Source organism: Harpia harpyja, chromosome 4 (genome assembly GCF_026419915.1).
Source record: "Harpia harpyja isolate bHarHar1 chromosome 4, bHarHar1 primary haplotype, whole genome shotgun sequence".
In the NCBI taxonomy this organism is placed as follows: domain Eukaryota; kingdom Metazoa; phylum Chordata; class Aves; order Accipitriformes; family Accipitridae; genus Harpia; species Harpia harpyja.
The window spans coordinates 6,453,901-6,481,429 of NC_068943.1; the positions used below are offsets into that span (position 1 = coordinate 6,453,901).

At 34.6% G+C, this 27,529-nt stretch overlaps 1 protein-coding gene across 2 annotated transcripts in view; it reads left to right on the top strand.

The window, feature by feature from the left end:
* The window catches only part of UGGT2 (UDP-glucose glycoprotein glucosyltransferase 2), a 92,467-nt gene that overhangs the window by 55,863 nt on the left and 9,075 nt on the right, over positions 1-27,529 (top strand). Inside the window, exons 23-36 of one of the 2 annotated variants that reach the window (XM_052785763.1) lie at positions 957-1,084; positions 2,705-2,800; positions 4,537-4,639; positions 9,562-9,641; positions 11,336-11,525; positions 12,410-12,568; positions 13,739-13,824; positions 17,554-17,638; positions 19,355-19,440; positions 23,523-23,621; positions 24,976-25,060; positions 25,477-25,659; positions 26,933-27,093; positions 27,406-27,520. In XM_052785763.1, coding sequence (XP_052641723.1) covers positions 957-1,084; positions 2,705-2,800; positions 4,537-4,639; positions 9,562-9,641; positions 11,336-11,525; positions 12,410-12,568; positions 13,739-13,824; positions 17,554-17,638; positions 19,355-19,440; positions 23,523-23,621; positions 24,976-25,060; positions 25,477-25,659; positions 26,933-27,093; positions 27,406-27,520 — 1,656 coding nt within the window. Of the gene's footprint in view, positions 1-956; positions 1,085-2,704; positions 2,801-4,536; positions 4,640-9,561; positions 9,642-11,335; positions 11,526-12,409; positions 12,569-13,738; positions 13,825-17,553; positions 17,639-19,354; positions 19,441-23,522; positions 23,622-24,959; positions 25,061-25,476; positions 25,662-26,932; positions 27,094-27,405; positions 27,521-27,529 lie in introns of those variants that run through there. The other variant, XM_052785764.1, reaches the window with a different exon arrangement.

A 27,529-nucleotide genomic window follows, 5' to 3' on the forward strand; every position in this document is an offset into this window, starting at 1 on the left:
TATATTCATCTATCTGAAAGTTTGTTTTCACTTTAAAACATTACTTTTAAAAAAGACATGGGATATCCTTCATTTCTATCCTTGCTGTTTCACCACTGAAGTTTTGTTTTTATGAGCAAATTTTTTTTCTAGTTATGACTTCTACAAAAGTAGCATGGTATTTCATAATCAGACTATAGTTTTTCTATCTCATGCATCATTAATATTAATAAAAAATTCAAAAGTGGCATTTTGCTAGATAACCTCTCATTTCTAGGAAGCAGTTGAATTACACCAAACTTACATCATGACATTCTACATCCTGGGAGTCCTGTAGGCTCTTGAAGTTGACTTTGGTCAGTTTAGCCTGGTAGACTATGAATAGGAAATCCAAACATCATCCTCAAATCTATTTTCTGGGACTTCAAGGCATCTTCTTTTCTTTCAGACACCAAAAAACTGTACTAGTTCTGTTTCTTGCCTCTGGATATCCTGCATTTCTTTGCTCTTTTATCCTTGCTCTTTTCTTCTTTTCTATCCATTCTGCTTCATCTGAGAAGCCGTGAGAAGTTAAGAATGTGTTCACAGAATTAAACAGCTAAAGAGTGCGGTAGGCAGATAGTAATTTGAATTTCAGTTTAAAATAATGTAACTAACAGAGCTTTTTCTTAAATTTGTATTTGTTATTTCTAAATAGTGTATGCCTTTACATAGGTATGTATAACGAAAAATATGGATATTTCTATTGCAGCTGTTCTTTGTGATTGATAATTAACTGTAATTACATAACTGTAAAAACGTAATCCTGCATAGTTACTATCCAATTCAGTACTATATAGTTAATAATACTAATGTATATAGGGCTAGGGGTTGCATATTGAATATTGTGCATTCATTTAAAATATTAGTATATTTTTGCATACAGAAGAAACATTATTGGACATTCTACGCTTAGTAACATGTTTTCTCTATCTAAGGTACTGGGTCCTTTAGATGAAAATGAATTCTATGCAGAAGACTTTAATTTGTTGGAAAAAATAACATACAGTACCTCAGCAGAGAAGATTAAAGCTATTGTCAAAGAGATGGGAGGCAGTAGTAAAAGGTAAAATACTTTTGCATTTTGAGGCTTTATGATATACTGCCTTGTTTATTGTCTGTGACAAATTAATAATCCTTCTGCATGGGAAATATGAACGAAGATTCAAATATATAGTCATAGTACTCTTCATACTATATACTCATATATATACACTCTACATGCACTTAAAGTGTTGTTTGCATGCTATATATTTGCTGTCCTCTTAGCATCCAAGTACTTCTACATAGACAAGTTTAACTGTCCTTCATTTCCTTTTTAGCATTTCCCTGACAGACTTGGTATACTTACATACTCCAACCCTTGCCCTATTTTCTAGAAGAAATGGCACATCTGCTAAATTTTGTATCACCTTTATGTTTGGCTAATTATGCTATTTAACATAGTTTTCCACTGTATATGTTGGGTTTCAACTGCATGTGTCATTTACCCTGCTGCTGACAGCCTCTTTACTACCTCGTCGTTAAGCACAGAACAGAAAAAAAGGCACCCTGTGTTATTCAGGAGACGTGCACCCTTTTATCATTGGTCATATGTGTGATGAGGCTAAAGCATAAGAGATCACTGCATGTCCATAAAATCATATCCTCTCCAACTTGCTTCATAACATGTGTGCAGCTCTGCTAAATTACTTTTATCTACTTTCACTGTACTTACTTACAACCAAGAGACAGGTACCGCTAACTGTAAACAATTCCTACTAGCTTTTGTTTACTTAAGAGTAATTATAAAGAATAATAATAAGCTTGATAAAATCCAGTGCATCTTAAAACCACAGTAATATCTGAGTATTGATATTTAAAGTAAGAAAGTGCATTGTCTTTGGGAATCATTAGAAAAGGAGCCTGTAGAGGTGTGGGCAGATGTGGTGCTCTGACACCCTGCTAGACAACATTCACACATCTGTTAATTGAAGAAGTGTAAAGATGAGTTCCAGCCAGCTTTTAATCTAAGGAGCCAGTTTGTGTACAGAGAGCAAAATTATATTATTTTTACAATATCTATTGACTTTCTGTGTCTGAGTATCATTTCTGTTATCTGGAAGGACTGGCACAACTGAAAGAATAACTATCAGAAAAACAAAATTAAGGAGAGGTAGAAATATCAAGGAGATTATTCAGAAGCAAAACATGTTTAATCAAATAATAAGACCTAGTGACACTGAATTAGAACTACTAAGGTTTCTAAGGAAATTTCAGTAAGAAATACCAAAAAAAAATGAAAAGATGTGGCCAAATAAACTTGAAACTTGTTCATTTATGTCTGTTCCTAGATGTTGTCACAAAGGGGAAAAATTGCAAAAAAAAAAAGGAATAAAGAGCTATAAATGCCAGCAGATTGTACCATGCAAACTGTGAGGCTGAATGGTAATTCTGCTAATTCTGCATCACTTAAAATTAAGAAGCGTACAGTTCACAAGTTCTAAGGCAGTAGTGGTTCTTGGGCATTGTCATGCTAAAGGTTTTACTCAAAGCTACAAATTTCGAGGTGATAATCATTTTAAAGAGTGCAGGTTTGGGATGTAGGCTTTTTAAATATCCCTTATGCAGACAGATAAACATTAAAATTGAGTGTTTTACTCCTTTTCTAATGAAAAACAAATTATATGTGCCTTATTTAACACAGTGGCAGTGATTTGATTATGAAAATAGATGCCCTACTGTCATCTTTGCCTAAAACAGAGAATAGACAAGATGCTGAATTACTCAAAGAACAGCACAGGTAAGTTCTGTCTGTCATGATAATGCACTTACAGTACTTTCATATTAAAATTAGAATGTACTGATGACTACATAAAGTCTTTGGAAACCTGAGTAAGCATTCCAGTTTTAAAAGAAGTTGTTGATTCTATGGTTGTATGAACAACCTGTTCATCTGCCCTAGCGTAATTCATCTTTACCTCTTAATAAATTAATTAGTAATAACTAATGATTTTCCAACCTTACCCTTTGCTGAAAAAAGAGTGATTACAATTGGTATGAATAGAAGTGGTGATCTGGAGTTAGAAAACTTGGAGTCCATACTTTTACTAAAATATTAGAAATTTATTCAGGGATTAGAGCTAAAAGAAGCTCCCACTAATTTTCATTAATGTGGAAAACCCTAGCACAACTTTTTCTGTTTGTGGATCTTGAGTACTATTGTCAAGGCTAATATACATGTGCTTATACCTGTGTAATAGTTTGCGGCTTAGCAGTGTCATTCTTGACCACAGCTAAATACACAGCTAATACAACTAGATTATATTCAAATGCAAATTAATAGGGCTCATTGGCACCTAATTCCTTAAGAAAAACTGAACAGACTGTCATCAGCTAACAGATTTATTGTCCTTAGTGTACTTACTTGTATGTTGGCTCCTTGTGTTTCTGATACTAGATTTAGAAAGTGAGTATGCGCTAAGCATCATCTTCTGTTGTCATTGTTAATGAATGAGACCTAAAATACCAAGATATGCATCTGTGAATCCTGTCTTCTTTGTAATGGGACACTAACGGTTGCTGTTTTTAATTTAAGCTTAGCTGGGGCAAGCTTTCTGGAGCACACAGGTACATTTTTTAAAAGGACATATGATAACACAAGAACCATGATCAAAATAAAGATTTTTGTAATGCTACTTCCAAATTCCTACTTGTTTTTACTGGTAAAGGTACTCTAGTGTGCTGTACTTGATGGGCTGGCCCTGTTGTTGAAAATACAAGGAGTAAAATCAGTAGTAGCCCGTTTTAAGTAGCTAACACCTTTTCCAAAGTTATACTAGTAACAGTCAGTACTATGCTACTACCATATTGGAGGGAGTTTGACTCACTAACGGTATGTTTTTGTGGAAACCAAATTCAGATAGTCCATTTTGTATATTTGCAGCACATGATTTTTTTAAAATTTTTTTTTATTTAAATAAGGTTTACTAACATTTCCTTTCTCTAGATCCAGAGTACTTTAACTAGGATCTCCTTGACTTAGTCTAATCAAGTTTATCAAACTAAATTATTTTCTGGAATGCATAAAGCTAATCCATCCTATCAAGTTTCACTCTTCTGAGTCGCCATTTTTCCCACTGGTTTTTTTTAAATTGTGTCACTGCAGGCACTTGTCAAATCTGATGATTCTAGATATTGGTGAAGGAAACTGTAGACCAGTGACAAAAAGGCCGTGTTTAAGATTTTGCTGTGTGTTTTCCTTTTATTTTATGAATTTTGTTATGGGGTATGTATTTATCCAATAACCAGTATGGAACTATGTAGATTAATGCTAAATTTTTAATTGCTGTTCACGTTTAGCTTTCCTAGTGATATCACAGGGACCAATAATGATTACTGCTTGAAATGAGGGAAATGTCTTCATAAGCAGTAAAATCTAAAGTGCCTCTGGTAATACTAATTTGTGCCTAAAAATGTTTGTTATTTCCACAAATTCAGTTTAGAGTTTTCATGTCATTTGTTATTTTTTTTTAACAGTGTAGTAAAAGTTGATCCCCAACAGAATGAACCATTCTATGATGTTATTGCTATTGTGGATCCATTGACAAGAGAGGCACAGAAGATGGCTCATTTATTGATTGTAAGATGGTGGTCATTTCTTTTAATTTGCATATTTGTAGTTTAATTTTTACTAAACTATTTCTAATTTCCAGGTACAGTGTAGTAAAGGGGTAAACAAAATTCAGGTATTTTTAAAAAATATATATTTAGTTATTTAAATTCATATTAAAAAGTTGGGGATGTTCTAATTCATCATTGTAAGTACCTTATTTGCAATTAAAATTCAGATACCCCATGAACCAGTCCTCTTAAAAGTGAGTCCATAAATGCTCTTTATAGTCAATAGGAGGAAAGGAAGAGATTGTCTGCGTAATATAGAGGGAAAGGATCTCCCATCTCAAATAAGAGGCATATGCTTCTTTCCATTAAACCAAATCACCTTAGTTTTCCAAGGTACCTAAATGAGGTGGTCTAAATCTGACCTGTAATATCATCATAAGAAGATTGGACTATAAACCTTTCAGCTCTTGGAAGGGTATTTCTCAGTTGATTAATGCTACCAAGTATATCTAGAAGTCTTCCATTGTGTGTAGCTATTGATCATCTAAAGAGAAACTGTCCTAAAACATAGCTCCTAAAATGATTTTCTTTTTTCGCTAGCTGCAGAATATCACTCTACCTCAGGTTCCTTTATAGTTTCCCATAAAAATGTAAATTTTGTCTTCTCTTTATGGTCTGTTACAATTCTGAAGCCTGTAACTTGATTTTTGCTGCATCCTGGTTTATCTTTTTCTCTGCAGTAATTATGAAAGTTTCATAAATTCTTATATTGCTTTTTCCCCTCCCATTTTCATACCCTTTTATGCCTTTTTTATCAAATGTTGAAGCATCCACTCACTCTTCATACATAATAGTGAAGCAAAGTAAAACATTAAAAAAATTCACGAAAATTCTGATATTTCAAGACTCTGAAATACTAGCTTTTCTCTAGAACCAGATCTTTCATTTCACCATTCTCATTTAAAGTGAAAGCTTGATATTACCAAATGAAAATATTTTCATTTTGGAATTGACTGGAAACTCTCTCCATTCAGCCAGAAGGTCATATTATGGTAAGTTGCGTCAAGGATCTTGTAGCTCAGACCAGAAGCCTCCATTCCTCCTAGCGCAACAGGCTCCCTAATGAGCAATATCTTCCCTAATGCATGCCTAGGCAAATGACTCCCATGGTATACCAAGCTGTTCAGCCATCGCAGATCCTACTTGATATTTAGGAGCTATAGTTTTATTCAAGAAGCCACCCCTTAGGAGAGAATAATGAAATGCTGTTGACACTAAAATCAGAAATATTTTAATGTAGATGAAACTTTTTTTTAAATTATATTTTTAAAATGAAAAATAAAGTAACCTGAAAATTAAAACAAAAAAGATACATCTCATTATGTGGAAAGCCACCACCTCCTGCTGTAGAGATGAAACTTGCATACATATACAGCAAGCCCCAAACTCAAAGTTCCTAAATGGATGCCTTTCTGATTATCTTGCTATATATAGGTGACTTAAATACTGTAAACTTTAAGCACTGGGATATATTTATATTTAAAGGATTTTTTTTGAATAACGTAATTGGATTAGTGCCAAGTATATTGGAATGGTAGCTATTCATGGTGCAGAATTTGTGTAGTAACTACCACAGTAAAGCACATGATTCTTGCCCCAGTCCATATTGAATATGGCCACGTTATGATTTTTTTTTTTTACCCTGGTGAAAGCATGCTATTATATTACTTTGTGACACTTAATAGTCACTTCGAAGAAATCTTTTGGTAAATTTTTAAAAAAAATATAAACAAAATGTTGCTTATGTTAAATGGAATTGAAATTGAGAAAGTGTAAACAGCTGTAGGTAAACTAATCTAAACTTTACTGCCTAGTCTGAGAAAGTGGCAGTTTAAGGACAGAGGCAAGGTATGAGTCAGAGCATGAATGAGAGCAGAGCCAAGGCTTTTATCTGGTTTTAAAATAAATACTGGATTGTATTGTAAGAACTGCTCTATATCCTCTCCAGAGGGAGGCAGGTAGAACTTTCCATATAACTCATGTTTTCGCTTTTTCAAAAAGTTTTGTCATAGACTTCAGCATCGAGTATTTCCAGACAAAGCAACAGTCACTGCCTACAGTATATCTTTAAACACTAGCCATAACTTGACCAAGGTTGGACCACATCAGTTCTCAGCAGAATACATGGAACAGCTAACTACTCCTAGAGTTATGAAGGTGGTCCCTAAGGTGATGTGAAAAAAGTAGAAATTCCTTCTTCTAAAAATGAGGACAAAATTGAAGAGTTGGGTTTTTTTCCTCATGGTTCACCAAAACCAGCTGAAAAAATATTATACATGACGCCACTGAACAAACTACATGTCCCCTAGCCAACTGCTTTACTCCAGCAGTATGTAACTCTTAGGATCATCTATGTTTTTGTTTTTTTTTTTCTTGTTCCAGTAACTGTCAAAGAAGTCAAAAATGTGGAGAGAAAAATCAAACCTTTTCTTTTTTCCTATCAATTATCTTTTGCCTTTTTTTCCTTTGTTCATTCTGTCTTCAGAGAGAAACTCTTATTCTATCCCTAAAGTGGTAGGAATCTCTGAAGGAACCCCTTTGGACAATCTAGTCTCATTTCCTATATAACACTGGTCATAGGACTACTTCTTATCGATTAGCATTTGAAGTAGAATCATTTTTTTAATCTAATCCTAATTTAAATATTATCAAGCAACTGAGTACAGATCACAGCTTCTACTGAGCTTTTCCAGTGGCTAATTAACCTGACTGTTAAACTCAGACTTGGAACTGCAGATTTTTATTTAGCTCCATGCTGTAAGTATTCATTTTCTCATCATATTGTCAGTTCTGTTGAAGATTCTATTATAAGAGTTTGTTTTCAGTGTAGATGCTTTCCATTGTGGTGATGTTCACAAACAATTCCAAGTGATTGGTTGAATAATCGTGGTTTAGTGAGTTAATGCTTTTCAGATGAGTTGTGGTAGCTTACAGTAAGTGTTTTGCAAAGTGACTGCACATGCAAAATAAAACTTGTTCTTAAATAATTTTCAAGCCTAGTAAACTAAAATAATTCAGCCATTTTTTACAGTATGAAATACTCCCTGAACTACATTACCATGCTCCTCTTTGGATTTTCTGATTTAAAGGAAACAGACTGGACTCTTCAAATACCCTGCTATAAAAGAGGCTTTCCAATCTTGTAACCATTTTCATGTGTCAACTTGAATGCTCTGGCTTTTGGTGTCCTCATAAGCCCTAAATAACAGAACCAAATTCAGTATTCCAGAAGTTGCATTGTTGGAAAATACAGAGATAATGCATTCTTGTCTTCTTTGTCATTTCCTATTTAAATTCCTTTGAAATGTTAATTAAGAATGGCATTATTCTTTTGGCTATGATATTATACTAAATTTCATGGTCAGCTGATGAACTGGGATGATACCTCAGTCTTTTCCAAGATCATTTCATTCTACACACAACAACCTATCAATGCAGATCGCTGAAGTATCATTCTTACTAATGGGATGAGGTTTTTGTCTTGTTTGAAGGTAAAGTCCAATACAGGTTTACATCATTTTGGATGCTACATCTTTATTTGAGAAATTGTTTTCTTTGATGTTGAAAATTCTGGGTATGTTTTAGTAGAGGAGACCAGTTAGCACTGGTTACAAATGCTTTTTATTCTGAATGATAGATACATACTTGAGTCACTTTGACGTCTGTTTTGATTTTGGTGGTCTTTAGCTCATGTCACGTAATACTTTCCCTTCTTATGCTTCCAGTGCTGTTGGGTTCTCGTTTCCTGCTTCTTCACTTGTTCTCACCCTTATGCCACTCCCTAGTCTTTATTTTTTGCTCAGTAGTTTTTCAGTGATGGTATTCAGGTGACATGAAGGATGAGACTGCGAAACTAGAAGCAGAACAGGTCCATAGGACTATGTGAAGTTGTAGCACTGTAGTAAAGAATATGTGTAGCCATGGGTTGAACTGAGGAAAGAAAGAAATGGTTATAATAAAAGAGAGATTTAAGGATGACCAATGTCTTGCTTAGTTTACATTTTAGCCTTAGTGGTATCAGTATTTTAACTTAGCTTTAATATCTTACTTGCTTTTCTAATAATACCCATAAAGGTAGACAGCGGCTTTATGCTTTCAAATAAGCACTTTGGATCAGAAACCACAGAAATTAAGATAACTTGGTAAAGGTTTTTAAGAATGCTTTAAAGAAATTAATAACTTTAACTTTAAACAACATAGATTGCTTACAAAAATAAGAAGAAAATACTGTCCTAATATATGGTTCCTATATAACAGCATCCAGAAAAATCAGTATTTTAGAAATGAACAGATGCAGAAACTGAGGAAGAAGTAGAAATATTTTAACTTACTGGAATGTTTTGAAGTTGATTGAATAGTTTAATACATCATTAATCTATTGCTGACATTTAAAATTATTAAGTATTAAAATAATTCTCTGAGCTTTACTATATTCAGCAATTTACTGTATACAACTATTTTAATAAGAGTGAAAGTCATTGGTTTAAGATTGCTTATTGAATAAAAGACATGTACATACTTTCAAGTGCTTTAAAATCTTCTAGAAAACACAATATAAGAAAGGTGATAATTTACTCAAGCATTGGAAAATGGGAATAGCTGCTCTTTAAAAAACTGCATCACTAGGGGAAAACGTTAACATTTTGACTATCAAGAATATCATGTGCTAAATCATGCAGTTTTAGAAAAGGTCAAATCTTTATTTGGAATATCTGACAACATCCTTTAATATACAGATATATTTAGAACTTTAAAATGTTTGAGATTTGTACTGAAGCTTGAGAAATGACAGGATGTCACAAGGATAACTTTGGCTTATTTTCAAAGTTTGGTGATTGCCAAGAACCATTTTTACAGAGATTTTTTTTTTTTTTTCTGTAGGTACTCAAAGACATTATCAATGTGAAACTCAGGTTGTTTTTGAACTGCAGATCTAAGCTGTCAGAAGTGCCACTGAAGAGGTCAGTAGTTCATAGCTTTTCTTACAAGTATATGATCTTGCTTGGTTTGGAAAAACAGCCTTAACAGTTTATATTCCCTTAAAAACTAAACAGTGGTTTGTGTTTCTGGATACCTTTGTTGCATTAGTTATTTTCTTTGAATGTAAGTTGCATATTACCTAAGCAGTTTGCACTTGTCTAGAGAAAAATTCTACTTCTAAGGTGTCAAGCATGGGATCACAGGGAAGTGATAAACAATCCTTAGAGAAATCAGTTGGAGAGTCTTTCATGCCTATGAAAACTTGCAGAGGGAGATTGTCTGCCTAACTTGGTCGCTGCTTATAGCCCACTGTCTCTGTAATGAATTTTACAGATTAAGTACACTTAACTTAAAAATGAAATTCATCTCAGTAAATGTACAGTCTGCATTTGAGATCTTGTTATAATTTAAGAATATTATACCCTGGAAGTACCTGCCTTAAACTGAAACTTCTTTTAACTGTCTGTAAAGACCAGGGTTCACTAATTCAGTTATAGATGTTTACACTGAAGTGAATTCCCCAGAGAGGATTCCTTTCCCTCTAAGAGAAATGTTTAAGCACTGCCATCCTTTTGGCAGATATTTTACCTATGATCTTATTACGAGAGAGGCCAGTGGTAGTGCCTGCCCTTTAGCCAACAGACTAGAGAATAAATCACTTGGCCACAAAACAGAAGTCCTTAGTTTCTATTCGGTTTGAGAGGAATTAAACTCACACCTCTTATACTGCAAGAGAGTATCTTAATCATCAATCTTCTGAGTATCTTGTGTGAACATTGTCATGATCGCTTTTAAAGCTAGGCACTTTGCAGGTGTTAGTGCCTGGCTCTTTCCCTGTGCTTGGAAGAGGTGAGAGGAAGAAGTGTTCTGGCATCTGCCCTGCGGACAGGTTGTATTTTTCTTGCAGCAATGGTTTCATATGAAATGCATCCATATACTAGCCCAAATACTTTGTGGGAAAATTGTATTCCTCCAGATGGGTACAGACTTTCTTACCTTTCTACTTTTCATAGTAATTAAATGTCCTTTTTTTTTTCCCATATGAAGCGGTCATTGCTTGCTGCTTTCACTCTCCATCTTCAGTGCTCTTCTTTCTCTGCTCTGGTTCTTCTCATTTTGTTGCATATCAGTAGTGGAAGGAAGAAAATCGTCATTATTTTGTTGTTGCAAGGAACTTTGACCTGTCGAATAAATGTGATAAGAGCTGAAGAGGAATAGAGAGACCCTTCCTTTCCTCTGCTCTCTGTCTTTGCTGCTGCTAGTGTCAGGAGCTGTTCCCAAAGATTCTTTTCTTCCAGCAGAGATTAATTCTTCTGCTTAGTTTAGGGATACAGATTCTGAGAATTCGAGGCAGTTCACAGTCCAGATGTTTACGTGCACCTCTTGGGTATTCACCTTCGCAGCCATTTAGAATGTTAATGGGAACTATGCACTTTCACAGCTAAAAATTATCAAAAGCAAATAGATCTGTGTTCATCTACTAGTTCATTTGAGATGCTATAGGTATTGTCTGACAGTATTGCAAAAGAATAGGGAGCTACTGTGTCTCCAAACATCATTAATTTGGTAAACATTTACTATATTATATTTTAAGGTATTTTAGAAGAACTTAATGTTTGGAACTTCATCCTTAAGTAAATGTTTTGTGGTTTATTTAACATTTCTTTTTCAACAGCTTCTATCGTTTTGTTCTGGAACCAGAATTAACTTATGGGATCAACAAGCACCTTCCTTCTGAACCTGTGGCAAAATTCCTAGAATTGCCAGAATCACCCCTTTTGACTCTAAACATGATCACTCCTGAAAGCTGGTTGGTCGAAGCAGTAAAAAGTTCCTGTGATCTAGATAACATTCATTTACAGGATGTAAGTGATCATTTGTAAACATTATACAACTTGTGTTGGACCTTCTACCTCAAGAGGGAAATGGAAATATTGTGAGATTTTTTGTGTCTGTTTTCCAGAAATATTTTCTGTGGTAATTGTTTATTTAGTCAGTATTTTACCACTTCTATTTTCATCATCTTTTTTTTTACATTCTCTCGTACTTTAAAAAAAAAAAGCAAGTCTTAAAAGAAGGCAATGAAACAGGAAAAAATCAGAATGCAGAGTACAAGTAAAAGCAATTTATCTGCTATGTTGAGCTTTATAATTTTTACAGAAATACTATTTTTTTGAGATAAAACTAAAGAAATTAAAGGATTCTGAATTATCTATTTCTCTTGGGTTTTTTTATATTTTTGGTAGTAATAGGATTAACCTAGTTAAATCTTCAAATAAACCTGAATATATGGATGTTTATTAATATAGATTAAAATATATTCGACCCTTTTTTAGTTCACAATTTTTTAATTATATTTTTAATCCCTCAGCTTCAAAGTCACTAGATTTGTTTCAGTCACTAAGCTTGCGCAAAATATTGAGGGTGTTTGATAGACTGAAGCTATGTATTTGGAAGGTGTGTTGTGAAAATAAAGGTTGAGATTTACCTTACCAAAGCTGAGATGCCTCAGCTTCCTCAACAGTCAATGGAGAGAAGGTCCCTCCAGACAGTGATTCATGCTCTTTATCTTGGTTACCTCTTATAAAATTGAGTGAAGTTCCTTCTGGAAGTGCCTGCATTTTTTTTTTTTTTTTGACAGTTGAATTTAGTTGAGGTAAATCCCACACAACATGTTTGCCATTGTAATGTGTTGCTTTTCCCACATAGTTAAATTACATAATTTATTGAGTAAATGTTCCTTCCACAGATAAAAGGGATGGTTATAGCAGAATATGAACTAGAATATATATTGCTTGAAGGACATTGCTTTGATGTGACAACTGGACAACCTCCTCGAGGGTTACAGTTCACTCTGGGCACAAAGAATAATCCTGTCATGGTTGATACTATTGTGATGGCCAACCTGGTAAGTATTAAGTACAGAAATAGTTGTTACAATTGCACGCTCTTCATGAGAATTCTTTATGAGCTTCTTGTCCTTTAAATCCATTTCTCTGTGTTGCAAGCTTAGTAACGCTAAAAGTAACAGGAGCATCCTGGATTTGAGGCCATCTACAAAAGATGTGCATCTCTAATTTGCTGAGCTTTCCCCCGCTCCTCTTCTGAGCCAATATAGGTTTGGATATAGCCTAATTTTAGACTCTAATCTGAAGTGCCTAAACTTGGAGCCTAATTGCCTTGAGTAGATGGTAGGAGGTAGTTATATTCAGATGGAGATTCCACTGATAAATGTAAGGTATGAATCACATTCTGATTAAAATAACCTTTTTTGTTACACAATGATCTGGGTAAAAGAAGGCTCCTATTTTAGATGCTTCAGTTAAGTGCTTAAAGCCTCTGTGGGACAAATCCACACCCAAGAATTCCTCTGGTGATCCAAAGTAATTATTTTTTAGTTTAGCAGTCTGTAGAGCATGTCTTATGATTTCTGAAGTGAAAGGTTTCTTTTCTTTAGCTAAGGTAATTTGAAAAGGAAGGATTTTGATGAATAAGGTCTGTTACCTATCTGCTATTCTCTGTTCTCTGTAAATACTTTATCACAAGGAATAAAATGCTTAATAAACTGTGAATCTTTGATTTTTATACAAGTACTGAATACGATCTCAACAGTAGATGATGTTCAACATGATTAAACTTTTAATGATTCTTTGCATTCCAAAGCTTGCTTCGTCTGGCTTTCCCAGGGTGATAGCGATCTGCAGTGTTCCTAAATTGGGAAGGAGCTGTGTTGACTTGGAAAGTTGTTGCAGATAAAAATTTTAAGTTTCAAAGAAGCTTTTTGGTTTAGGGTCAGTTTAATAATTTATTTCTTTACAGCTCACTTTCTTGCTGTTCTAGGTGGAGATTTTGTATACAACTCAAATTGAGCTAGAAACAAATGAGGCACTGAAAGACATTAATATGGACATGCAAGAAAGGTGGTAGTTGGTTGCATCACTGCCATACTTCTTTCAGGGCTAGTATGAGAGTAGCTAATGGTTACTAACCTGGGCTGCAGTACCAAATGTCGGACAACTGATTTTTGTATATGTACATGGTGGATTCTGAAAGTGCCTGTCTTTCCTTTTTTTCATAGGGATATTTTCAGCTGAAAGCAAATCCAGGTGCTTGGACACTGAGACTGCGTAAAGGAAGATCCGAAGAGATTTATCAGGTTTTTTCGTAAGTATTAATCCATCTTTTGGAAACATACTTAGAAATGAATCTGAAAGTGCAACATATTTTGAAAAGATCTGACAGTACTGAAGGAAAATGAGCAAAAAGAGCATGAAAAAATAGAACAAGAAGCAAATGATGATTTAAAGATGATTTTTAAGAGATACCTTATTTCCTGATAGTGTAAGTTGTTGTTTGATTGCTTCGTGTGTTCTTGAAGGCATTTGGATATGTTAATACATAATAAGCCTAAGCTGCTCAGCTAGACTTGATGCTAGCAAAGTCTCTTACTATACAGCTACACAGCTACCAGACACTCGCCCTGCCAGTTCCACGCATGGTTAGCATTATCATGCAACTGCTTGCACCAAATTCTGTAGGAATGAATGTCACTCGTGGTTTTGTTGATTAATATTTTGGCATTCCCAACATACTTAACGTGCAATTCCAAGAATATGTCCACTGGAGCACTGCTAGCTCTCCACCAGTGTCTTGATCAGCTGGAGGAAGTGCCATAAATTTCTCTCTCACAATTTTTTTCAGCCCTGAGGTTGCCTCTGAATGCAGTGTTACTGATGGGTGGCATTTTTTTTTTAACAGGAGCATTATATTCATTTCAGTTCTAGGCTTTTTTTCTTTGGTTAATTCTGAGTGTTTCTTAGTCATCTAAGAATCACTGTGGTTACACCTTCACCTTAGGATGCAGAAGCACCCTTCAGTGCTGTACCCTGGCTGCATGTTGACTGTGCCACATTTCCCTCTCTTGGGAGAAAGCCCTGTACATTGAAAGAAGTCACGCTGTACTCCAGTAACTGGCATTTAGTTGCCACCTATATGGCTTTATAGATCTGTAATTTCCATGGTCAATTTTCCTATGACGAACATATGCTAGCCATCATTCCAACTATTCCTTGGAAGAATAATTTATTTTCTCATGTTTTATGTAACAGTATAGATCTGTAGCATATGAGGGCTTCCTCTTGAAGCTTTGGATCCGATCTGTTCTAGAGGAAGAGCATTGTTTTATTTTATTTCAGCTTCAGTTCCTCCTCCCCTCCCCCCCGCCCCATAATTCTGTGGGCTGAAACAGGTCTATTCCTTATAAAATATTTATTATTATTTGGAGTTCAGGAACACATAGTTCCATATGATGTTTAGTCTTCAGCTAGTATTAAAAAAATTGATGAACGTCTTTGCTGTTTTGAATATTTAGTTAATGCATCAATTTCAGTGTTACAGGAAGAAATGTTAACGGGATATTAGGTTCGTTCTATTTGTTTGCAATTTTCAATTCTTTTTTTTTCCAGAAACTACTCGCAATCTTTTGAAAAAGTGGAAAAACATAGTCTTTATCCTAAGAAGTTCACTTAATCTCCACCAGCTGTAGCTATATCATTTGTGTAATTTAACATTCAATTCTTAAGATATATAAAGTAATTTATGAAATATATCATGGTTAAAAAAAATAAGGTAATGAGCTATAGTTGAATTAAAAAATGAAACAAAACCACTTTACATTCTAGGCTGGATCAAAGGAAACTTAAATCATCTGCTGTTTTTTAAGATTACTGATTTTCCCTAAGAAGTAATACAAATGAGCTTAATTGAGCTCAGCTAAGTTATGTAAAATTAATACTTGATGAGGAATCTAAACAATAGTGTTTATTTCATTTAATTATGACAAGCCATAGGCTTAGAGTACAACAGCTAAAGTATGTTTTGGAGGCTGTACCAGGATCTTTGATACTACTTTTACTGATATTAATAGTATCAAATTGCTATCAGGACTCAAGCAACTATTTGACAGGATGGAATTTTGCCAAGACGTATTGCAGTATATTCTCCATCCTCGTATACTAGTCATATCCTCTCCTGTTGAACTGTGAGATGACTTCTTTTCTTTGAGGCACAAGCCTGTACATTATAATAGGAGTTTTAGGAGAAATACAGGATTTTGAAGTTACAGCATGTTCTACTCCTCAGTGCTTATTTGCTTCTCATAGTAGCAGCTAATACACATGCAAGTAATTTATTTTTACTTTATGTAAATACATCACTTTTGAAATAAGCTTTTTTTCCCCTGAACACTGCTTCTAACAAGTATCATTATTTTGAAGCAGTCACACTTGTAAATCAATTTGTTATTAATAAATTACTATGAATATTAGGAAGATGAAAATTGGTATACTCAGCAACAGTCTGAGCACTGCTTATTATTGGAGCTTTGATTCTGTGATGTGGGTTGGAAAACAGGTAGGTATTGCAAGATAAGACTGCAGAAAATATTTTAAAGATATATATATATAAAAGTATATAAAAGCTCCTGCTGAATATTTCATTTTTTAAAAAGGCAGGTAGATATAATTTATTATATTTTGATGGTATGCAGACTGCTTAACTGAAAGTTGTATCTTTTATAATTGGGGCAAGGAGTTTTTTGTTTGTTTGTTTTGAGATTTTAAATGGTCTCCATTTGTTGAACTTGAATGCTTTTGTTCTCCATATGGAAAATTATAATTTATATTATATTGATATTTATTTGTTTTTATATTAAAAGTATGTGTTTTGTAACATTTTAAAGCTGTGACATGAATAGTCTGCTGGACATGTTTAGTTTTGTACAACAATTATATAACAATAAAGTAGTTATTAAATATTTAATAGTGCTGTCTTATGCAAGACTTTTTGCTTGGGTTTAAACAGGAAGTTGTGCCTACTTTCAGTGAGTTTACAACTAAGTAACTAAGTTATACTAACAGTGTTCAGTACCTTTTTGACAAAACACAAAACCCTTATTGGTTTTGTTAAGAATACTTATTACAGAAATGTATTAAATAGAAAATTCAGATAACGATATAAAATGCTGTCATTTTAAAATACGTAGTATGAAACAGATTGAAACCAGATTTAAATATTTCTGTTTTTCTAGGAGAAAAAAAAAAAAAAATCAAGCCTAAGGGGTAGCAGATTACTTTCTTAAACCAATTTTTTGTATGCGTAGCCTTAGCAAGAGGAAACGACATAATGCTGTTAAAAGACAGAAAGGATTGAAGGAAAAATATATGGGCTATTGAATATAAAAGCTGTAAAATTTGAGAATTATGTTATTACACTGTATCACAGAGCGACAGCAACATTTTTCATACTTGTTACTCAGTGGACTGCAGTACAGTTTTGAGATGCCTGAATGGCTTTAAACTGATGTTCAATAGGGCAAACGTTCATGTGGTACCTTGCACAGTCATGTCTTTAGGGGTACAGTTACCAAAGCCAACCAGTTGAAAGCCAATCTTTACTATCACAGCACTGTGATGAAGCTTTCCCTAGACTTTTTAAAGCAGATTTATTTTGAAAGTACATTTAGTGCCGTCACACAGAAATTTCTAAGATGTTTTCCATATTGGAAAAATAAAATGTAGTTTAATATTTGAATGTAATATATACCTGTATAATATATAATAACGTATTCAGCTATAGGTTGCTGCATTTTTTCATTGGTTGATAAAATTTCCTGTGAAAATCCAAAGTAAAAAGTGAGGGCTACCACTGTGGACAATGTCTAGTGATGAATAAAACTCAAAGTTTCTGAAGTTAAGATATACTTAGGTGCAAGTGAAGAAATTTTGTTTCTATAAATATCAGCAATCCTAAACCTTATACTGTAATTAAACACAAGTAAAAATGCATGTTTTAATAAGCCAGTAAATTTGCATGGTTTTTTTTTTCTTCTCACAGCCATGAAGGAACAGATTCTGTAGCTGACCTGACAGATGTTATCGTCGTATTAAGCAACTTCAGAAGCAAAATTATCAAAGTCCAAGTATGTAGAGAGATACCTTTTTTTGTCTGCAGTATTTCCTTATATGAAATATGACTAATGCTTACAAGTCTTAGGCTATATTTAATTGGAAGATGTATACTGAAATATATAATTTAGATTTTGTATCATTAAATAGCGAATGGTGTGCAAATTAATGTAGTTAATTTGATCCAATCAGGCTATACTAATTGCATGGGAGATTGTTAAATAGCTGTTAAAATAAGACATTTGTGTGCGTAACATAGATAGGATTTATCTCATCTGGCTTAAGGTGTCTAAGAGTGTAGTCTAGGTGCCTTAAACTCGCTCTCTGCTTAGTAGAATGACAAAGACAGTCCAAAGGACTGCTCATGCCAGCTCGCGTATGTATTTAAACCAAGGGGATGACCACCTCTTGAGACATCCAGTTCTCTCCTGTGACTGGGGAGGGATTTTACACGAAGTCCAGACACCAGAGTGGAAGTTAAAATCAGGTATGTTGAATTCTACCTGAAGCTACCAAATTTGTGTAAATGAAATTGTTACTTTCATTCTTCAAGATGTATCAAAAAGAGATAATGAAACACGAGTTGTATTAAGGAGAAAGAACTTCATAATATTACATGTTTTCTACTATTTTGTAAATAACATTTTGTGTAGGTGTCCTTGGTACGTTGTATCCTAATTTTAGACATTGAGAAGGAGAGAGAACAATGTAAACAAAAGTACTAAAGGAATTTTTTAAACCACATATATGAGTCTGTTCCACAGTCCTGTAACTGAAAGTTTCCAGAACCTGGAGAAAATGTGTAACTCCCTGGAGCATGATAAGCCTGCCTTTAAACTGCAGAGAAAGGGTAAAAGGGTGCCATTTGGGTCAAAGTAGGAAAATTATTCTATGTGAAAGGTGGCACGTATTAAGCTTACAACTAGAATATGTAAGCTCTATCATTCAGTTGAACTGTAGAATCACTTCAGCAATACCTAGGATGTGGCTTCAGAAGCATTAGCTAAAAAGATGCATGATTTAGTGTGAACGGAAACTGCAAGCGTTAGCTTGACAGTATAAACATGTGAAACTAATATGGTTATAACTGAATATGTTCAAACACTTAATGTTTTAGAAACTATTTGGGTTTCAAAAACAATTGGGTTTCTTTTAATCAGGGAAATCAAGGTCAGCAAACAAAATTAATTTGGAGCCTTTATTAAGCATCTGGGTAAGACAGCAGAAATTGCTTAAGTTGGATGAGAGAGCTTACGTTTCAGCGACAGAGTTGTCGCCTTCTCCTTGTGAAGGGCTTATGAGAATCAGTTTCCCTTCAAGTAAGTTCCATGCATAGTGTGACACCCTGCTACCCTTCTGCCAGCTAATGGCTGGATCACAAACTCATGAGGGAAGAAAATGAGATACAATTCCCCACGCTTTTGGTTACTTTTTGCATAAAGAAGTACAGAGGGCTTGAACGTGCTGTTTGATTTATTAATCACCATTTAATTCTTCGTAATTGATTACTTTTCTTACTACAGTAAGTTCTGTACATAGTTTAAAAGTATGAAATGACATTTTTACTGTTCAGTTTAATGCAGTTCAGTAAGTATTTTACTGAAAAAGAAATTGTTAAGATGTTGGTCCAGCTCTAGCCAGTAAGTACACCATAGTTAGATATCACAATTGAAGTAGTAATTATCAACTAACTTCCCAAATTACACAAATACATTTATTTTAACGACTAGGTACAGAAAAAGCCTGATAAAATGAATGAAGATCTCCTTACTGATGGAACGACAAGGAAAAAAGGAAATCAGGAATCAGTTACAAGGTAATGCATAATTTGCTGATACTTAACTGTGCCAGGACATGTTTATTATTACTCATAGCAAGTAAGTGTTTCTTACTTGATAACGATACAAATATGTAAAGAGGCTCCCCAAGGGATTTATAATATAAATAAAAGGGGTGAAAAGACGAGCTATAATGTCTTGTGCATCTCATTATTTATTACCTTTTTAATCCCTCCTTTGCATTTCTAGTTCCTGTTCATTTTCTCCATTGGCATTATTTTTATTTTGTTGTGGCAGGGAATCAATCTCAATGTGAAAATCTCAGCCAGTTATGTGGTACTCAGATATATCAAACTGAACATCAAAAAGCAGGCTATGATGCTGCTTGTCTGCTGCTAGCCATAATTTATGAAAGCTCCAGAAGTGTTTTTGTATTTATCAATAAAATAGCTTTTACTTTAAAGTTTGAGTTCTATAAATAATTGTAATAAACATCTCAAGCTTTACGTTTGGGGCTAATAACATTGTAGTATTTCTAATTTGCCATATACCGTTGTCAAACTTTGTTTTCAGTTGCTCATTATGTTGCTTATAATTATGTTGTCTATGGATCGTATGTGGTTCAGGCTGATTTTTTTTTTTTTAAATTTGTATTTAGTTTTTATTAATAAGATGCAAATTCTTGTGAAATTGTTATATCGTTTTGAGAATGAGATAAGGGCAAAAAAGGATGTTTCATCTTTGCTTAGCAAAATAATTTTCGGGGTATTTTTAATGGACTAGTATATCTGTGCTGTGGATCAGAACATGGGGTGTTGTATTAGTTTCCAAGACAGGTTAATTGTCCCTTTGATAGCATTTCAGTCAGATGACCTTTGACCAGCGTATTTTAGAAACAGTGGCCTGGATCCTCTCTAAGCATTCTTTCCTCAAAAAAATCATGTTCTCAAGTGTGAAAATTGGGGTGCTGGCAAAAGTACTTACTGAATTCCCAATGATTTGATTTCTTAATGTCAAAGAAGAATGAGCTTGGGTCTTTAATCTGAAACACAATCTGTAACACAATAAATTCATCCACTCTTTCAAGGTGATGATAATTCCTCTTCTGGACCTTCAAGGTTGTTGGCAGGGGGGACTTAATTTACAATACATTGTTTTCTTACTGGACTCCATCCACTTTGTAGGAAACACTCGTGTTTGCTCTCAGAAAGTCTGATTTCCCGCAGAGGTTTTGTTTCTGCAGTACGCTACCAAGTGCTAAGCTGTCATGGCTGTATAATTGCAGAAGGAAAGAACTGAAGGTAACGCCTTCTGAAATAACCAGTTCAGGGCTAATGACTTGACTGTGTAAACAAATTAATCCAAGTAATCATAGATCTCTCTGCCCTGAAAGAAGAAAGAAATTGAGGTAGCTTTGTCCATAAGTATTAAGCATTCAAGATTTACCGTCGAGGTAAAGTCGGATTTCTCCATTGTTCAGGAGAACATCTTTGGACTAGAATTCAGCTATTAAGAAAGGGATAGGCTTTTTCATCACTATTTTCTCCATACCCTAAAGACTTTTTGGCCACAAACGACTGCTGTGAGACCTAAAAAAGGTTTTCTTCCACTTTCAGTAGCCTTGACAAAGTTGTCAGTCACAAAGACTGTTGAAGAAGATAAAGAAAAGACATAGCAGTTCTACTTCACCTAGTGAACAGTTGACCCCAATTAATCCTCAGCACATACATTTCTTGGTAGATCCAGGAATGGCTTCTGTTTCAGCTTTATCATCTCTCCTGACAAGACCTCTTGTACCTCAAGTACCTGGACATTTTATTGAGTCTCTGTTGCTGATTTTATATTTATCACCGTTTATCCACAGATGATTTTACTGTTACACTATTGACTAGATTCAGAAAGCCTTCCAGACTACTGTACTACAACTCTCAAAAGTTTCTTCTTGAAGCCACAGGTTGGGAAAGTGGACCCACATTTCTGCACAAAGGTGGCTTCTTCTGCAGAATGACGATAGTTGGAGGAGTTTGTCACTGTCTTCAAGCTTCCCACTTCTAATTGGCTGCATCAAAGGATGTATGTGCAGTGGTCAAAATCTTAGCTCCCTCTAAGAAGGTTACAAGGCCAGAGATCTCACGATCTTCCAGGTCTAGCCTTTTTTCACAGTGGGCTGGTTCATCATTGTGCATCAGGCTCAGAGCTTGGCGGGGCTGTTGAAGCCCCTCACCCAATAAAGTTTATTTGCTCTTCCTATTGATTCAAGGTTGTGGCTCAAGAGCATGATTTTAGGCCTGCCGTTTGTCTGTCAGCTTCTTGCTATCTAGGAGCTTGTCAAATATCCTTCCTCTGAAATCCTGGAATGAAAAGTATATCCAGCACACTGTGCATTACAGGAATCCACGTGTGCTCTGACATGGGACATGTGTGCATACCACATCACCCAAGTCCTTTCATAACTGAACTGCCTGTCTCCAGTTGACTGCTTTTCCCATGGGACCTTCCAGGTTAATCCAGCCATCTTCAGAGCAGCTTGTTCAATTTGGAAGATCTCTGCCTTCTGTAAAGCTTTGCATAATTAATATTTTCAAGATCCTTGCATCAAAGCCTTATCTTCTTTTTTCACATATGTCTTTGTAGTCACATGTGCTGATGGTCGCATTATAAAGAGCTTAACATTCTTTCAGTCCTGCTATCAGTATAAGAAACGGGACAAAAAATCAGAAAGAAGACAGACTGCTTGGAACTGTGAACTGCAGTCTATTTAGCCTGTGAGAACTTAGTGCTAGTTTGGGGGGATTGTCGTCTTTAGAGATGCCACACCATGCAGTTGGTGCTGCTCCACTGACGTCCCTTTCTTTCCTTTTTGCTATAGTCCTGATCAGGTATGACTGTGCTATCTCCTTTTACCATTGCTGAGTGAGAAGAACATGGGTTTCTCAAAAGGTTATTCACACCACTTACACACGTTGCAGCCTTCTGAGATTGCAGCTTTGTATTAGTGGAGTGGTGTGAATTCTTTTAAATATGTTGGAGATCTGAGACTTGTCTCATTTGTTCTTAAAGATTATGAGGGATACTTATTTTTATACTTTTAAAAGGGATCTAACCAGAAGAAAAATTTATAGGAGTGACTCACACAATCCAAGTGTGTGAGGAGTGACTCACCTCAACAAAAAAAGACTATTGAAGTGAATCTACAACAATATCAAGCCATACTGTAACCAATTTGGCTAAGGCAGCCTTTGCAGTTCAGAGATCTGTAAAACAGTGCTCTGAGGGGGGCTGCAGCCACCATCCCTTAGCTGTATGTGCTGGAAGGCATACAGGATTAAAAACAGCCCTGGGAGAGTTTGGTATTCAAAGCAAGTAAAGAATGCTGTGCAGCTGAAACAGAGAAACTCTAGACAACGTACCTCAAAGATCTAGGGTAGCTATAGGGAGAGTAATTGGATGAATTTAAAGAAGAATTCAGCAGTATTATGAAAAACACTTGGGAAAGCCCATCACCACAGACCACTGAATGTTATCAGAGTATTCTGGGACAGGCTACTACTCCTCAGCCTTGTCATTTGTTTTTGCTAAGGTACTGGGCTAAATATGTGGTTTGGCCTGGTGTGGCCATCTTTATGTTATGTTCAGTCTGTATTTTAGAGTATATATTGAGCTCAACCATCTATAGGGCTATGCAGACATCCCTCACCTCAAGAATATGCATTGGTTCTTATGCAGAACGCACGTGGATGAAGCTTGAAAAATAACTTACTGATTTTTAAAATAACCAGTTCTCAAGATATTTTGGCTGTGTGTATTTCTGATTTTTGCTTTGATAAATCATGGAGTTCTTGCCAAATTTGGGTTCTATTTGATTGAAAATATTGGAGACTGCTGTTGTGCCATCATTTGTCTTGAGTGACTGGGTATGAGGTGTTGCTCCCAAAAGATTTTGGTATCGTAGGCATGTGCAGTGGGAGTAGAATATAAACGTATTCAGTTACTGTAGGATGAGTATTTCTTTTGTGTATTTTCTTACTTTTGAGTCTTTACGAGCTTAATGGTAATGTGGTAGTATTTTCTTTCTGCTGAATGTATACTTTATATAATAATTTGGGGTTTTTTTCCTTAGATTTTCAGAAGAAATTCCAACAGAAGAGAAGGAAAAGGAAAGTGATATTCTTAACATTTTTTCAGTTGCTTCAGGCCATTTATATGAACGTTTTTTAAGGTAAGGAAAGGTAAAAGGGAAATGAGAATTTCATAGGGATACTATAAACATTCATTCTCAAATGCAGCAGCTTAAAGAAACTGACTTTTTTAACAAGGTGTAAAGAATAAATTGTCGAAACATAGAAAAGTTGTATACAGTGAGGACCTAATTCATCTTTGTTTGAGAACAAAGTGATTCAACATATAGATGGTCAAAAATACCATTATTCTTTGAAGAAAGAAAAATGTTCTGCATGTCTTTCATGAGTGCATGTGCAAAGTGTGAACATAAAGGATGAACCTTAGCCTCTTCTTATAAAGACATAACAGCAGTGACTTCATTAGAATTGTATTTATTTATGTTTAGTCCAAACTATGGATACTACTATATGCACATATGGCCTTCCTATCTCGGTGTTCATTCAATAAGCAATGATTGCTTTGAAGGAATTCTTACAGTATTGCCTAATCTGTTCACAACCAACTCTGTTACTTTTCTGATTTCTATGAGTACTTGTCTACGGGTGTCAGATTTGGTGATCTTTCCTATCCTAAAATGGAATTTCACAATTCTTTCATGCATATTCTTTGGAAAGTAGTATTTTGTATGTATTGATTTTTATTTCTTAGTAGTCTGACGGAATTTGAACATCTGCATTTCTTTCCTTCAACCTACTACAACCTTCATAAAGTGAAAGACTTGTATATTAAAGGAGAAAAAATTAATTTTAAAACTTTCTATATGCTTCTTTACCTTATTTTAAGGTTTATTATTCCTTGATTTTTAAGGTAGACTTGACCTCTTGTAAGGTCATAAGGCATTGCTTATCTGTCTGGTTACACCAAACAAATGACACAATAATGAAAAAAAATTGAACTCAAAATAGTGATTTAACTTTTTCCACATACCTCAACTTTTTTACAGTTATCAAGGGTTCTCTAAGGAGGATATCTTAACTTGAACGATGCTTTCTCTTTCCCACTGTTCTGGGTGTGTGTGGGCGTTCAGAAACTTATTAAACTCAACCAAATACATTTCTAAAATAAATAATCTCAGTTGCCAAGTTAATATGAGGTATTAATCATTATGCTGATTTTGTCAGGCACATCTCTTAGAATAAAACTTGTTAACAGATCCACTTTTGAAATTGTTCCTTCTAATATTGCTTAGCCAATCTGGATCAAATAAATCCATCTCAAAGCTGTCTTGAACAGATGTTCTTTAAAGCTTTTTATTAGAAATAGACAGAAATTTCTGCTTACACAGGGTAAAAGAAAATTACGCTTAAAAAGTTTTAGCATCTTTTAGATGCAGCTGAAATGTAATGACCTGTGTGTATTTGTTTGTTTAATATAGACTTATATTTCCACAGAATTATGATGCTTTCTGTCCTGCGTCATACAAAAACACCAGTTAAATTTTGGTTTCTGAAAAACTATCTCTCCCCAACATTTAAGGTAGGAGAAACATCTTCCTTTTATTAATTTGTCTCAGAAATTTTAAGTGGTTTTAAAAAAGATTACAACTGCTTAATTATATAATTAAATTTTCACAGTTAGAAATTATCTCTGAATGCATTAAATACTGATAGTTTTAAGTCTCATGTCTAAGGTTCTTCTTTTCCGGAACCCGAAGCCCTGTGATATAATAATTTATTCTTTTCTGATAGTCTCCAAGAGCTTGAAAGAAATGCTCTTTGTATTTATGTAGCTGAGGATACTGCTAGAACTAAAGCAACATTTTAAAATAATAATTTATGTAGTCAGTAAGACCAACACAGCTGCAACTGTGTTGCAACATTCCATCTTTTTTCTTCTGAGTCCTTGTGTGTGGCATACATGTGCAATTAATTGTTTTTTGGTTGTCCTTCTAGGATGTTATTCCTCACATGGCTAAAAAGTATGGTTTCAAGTATGAGTTGGTACAATACAAGTGGCCCCGGTGGCTTTATCAACAGATAGAAAAACAGAGAATTATCTGGGGCTATAAAATTCTTTTTTTGGATGTTCTTTTCCCTTTGGCTGTGGATAAAATAATATTTGTCGATGCTGACCAGGTAAGAAAAAATAATTCTGTATAAATGTATGAGGAATTCATTTTGGCTTAAATTAATCCAGTTTCATTCCCTGGGGCCATTTTATTCAAATGTTGGTCCCATAAGACTATTGCAATTGTACGAGCAGAACCAGTGGTGTTGCAGAACATGAAATGCAATAATTTCACTTGTCTTTAGTCATGTAGAAATTAAGAGTCTTATCACACTGAGTTGCCTTAAATGTCCTCTAATGCCTGTGGAGAGAGAAGGGCACCTGGAGAGATATGTGCAATCTAAAGGTGCATTTCACCTAAGGCTTATTTGAGTGATTCAGTCTCTGGGCTGATTGTGAGAGGACTTCTTCACTCACTGCGAAAGGGGTCTAAGGTGATTAGTTCAGACTATCTGAACAACTTCTAGATATTCTAAATGGCTGATTTTTTTTTTAAGATGAATCCTGCCTCTTCTGTTCTTAAATTTGTATGCAGTCTTTCACTCAGAAATTAATATTCTATAACATACTGAAAGGTAACATGCTGTCTCAAACAGACGAGACATTGAAGAGTCTATCACATGGTTATTGAAAACCTCAGAATAAATACTATGTATTTTAGTCCTTTTCTGAAGCTTGAGAATAAATTAAATTTAGATGTAGCAATGCAGACTGCAACTTCTGCAATTTCCTCTGGATACAGTAGTAGTACTGGTTGTCTGTCCTAACTACTGTAAAGATTTCTCTGTACTCCAGAAGAGCTAAAACTTTTTTTTTTACCACTGATAAATTAGATTAGTGGGGTTTGATGGAAGAGTGATTGATTAGTAAATAAAGGACATTTTACAACTTTATAACCTATTTTTAAAAGTACTTTACTGCTAGATATAAAGATTTTTCAAATGATGCAATAATTTTGGAGTGCCCAAGTTAATGTAACAAACAGGAAGGATTTTTTCAGAAGGGAGATACTCAGATTTTGAAAGTTATACTCCTGCATGAAGGAATTTAATATTGGGCAACCAGAAACACTGGTCCATAAATTAAAAATACTTTGCTTGTTTTATTTAATTTACTTATTAAATGTATTCCACAGATGGCCACAGAATAAACACATATTATTTTCCTTGAACAGTAATTTGGTAAATGTCATTCCAGTGGAATACTTTATACTCCACTGCTGTAGTGTCTGGGTTTTTTTAAATTAAAATTAAACTTTGGAAAGCTTGCTGCAATAACTACCCTCATTTGCACACCTTAAAAACAGTATTAAATTATAAAAATAAATATATTTATATTTAGATTGTGAGAAGCGACCTAAAAGAACTCAGAGATCTAGATCTAAATGGAGCTCCCTACGGATACACACCTTTCTGTGACAGCCGTAAAGAAATGGATGGGTACCGCTTCTGGAAATCGGGATACTGGGCATCACATCTTGGGAAAAGGAAATACCATATTAGGTAGGATAACTCCTTACATACTTTTGTGCAGTTTGTGAATTTGATTAAAATCTGAGTCTTGGTATTGATCACTGGGGCATTCGAAAGCAATTGCCTTATAGTCATTCTCAGCAAGAGATGAATAAGGCATGAATTCTGATGACATATTGATTTCATTTTTTTATTGTAGCTTCAGCTACTTAATTAAAAACAAAATAATTCTTTAGGATAGGAACAGTTTTTGGTTTCTTGTTACTTTTATTAATGTTATCAAAAAGAAGATGAAACTTTACAAATCTTAAATTTTTTTTTTTTTTTTTTTAATCTTTGTAGTGCCTTATATGTTGTGGATCTTAAGAAGTTCAGAAAGATTGCAGCTGGAGATAGGCTTCGGGGCCAGTACCAGGCTCTTAGTCAAGATCCAAACAGTCTATCAAATCTAGATCAGGTATATATG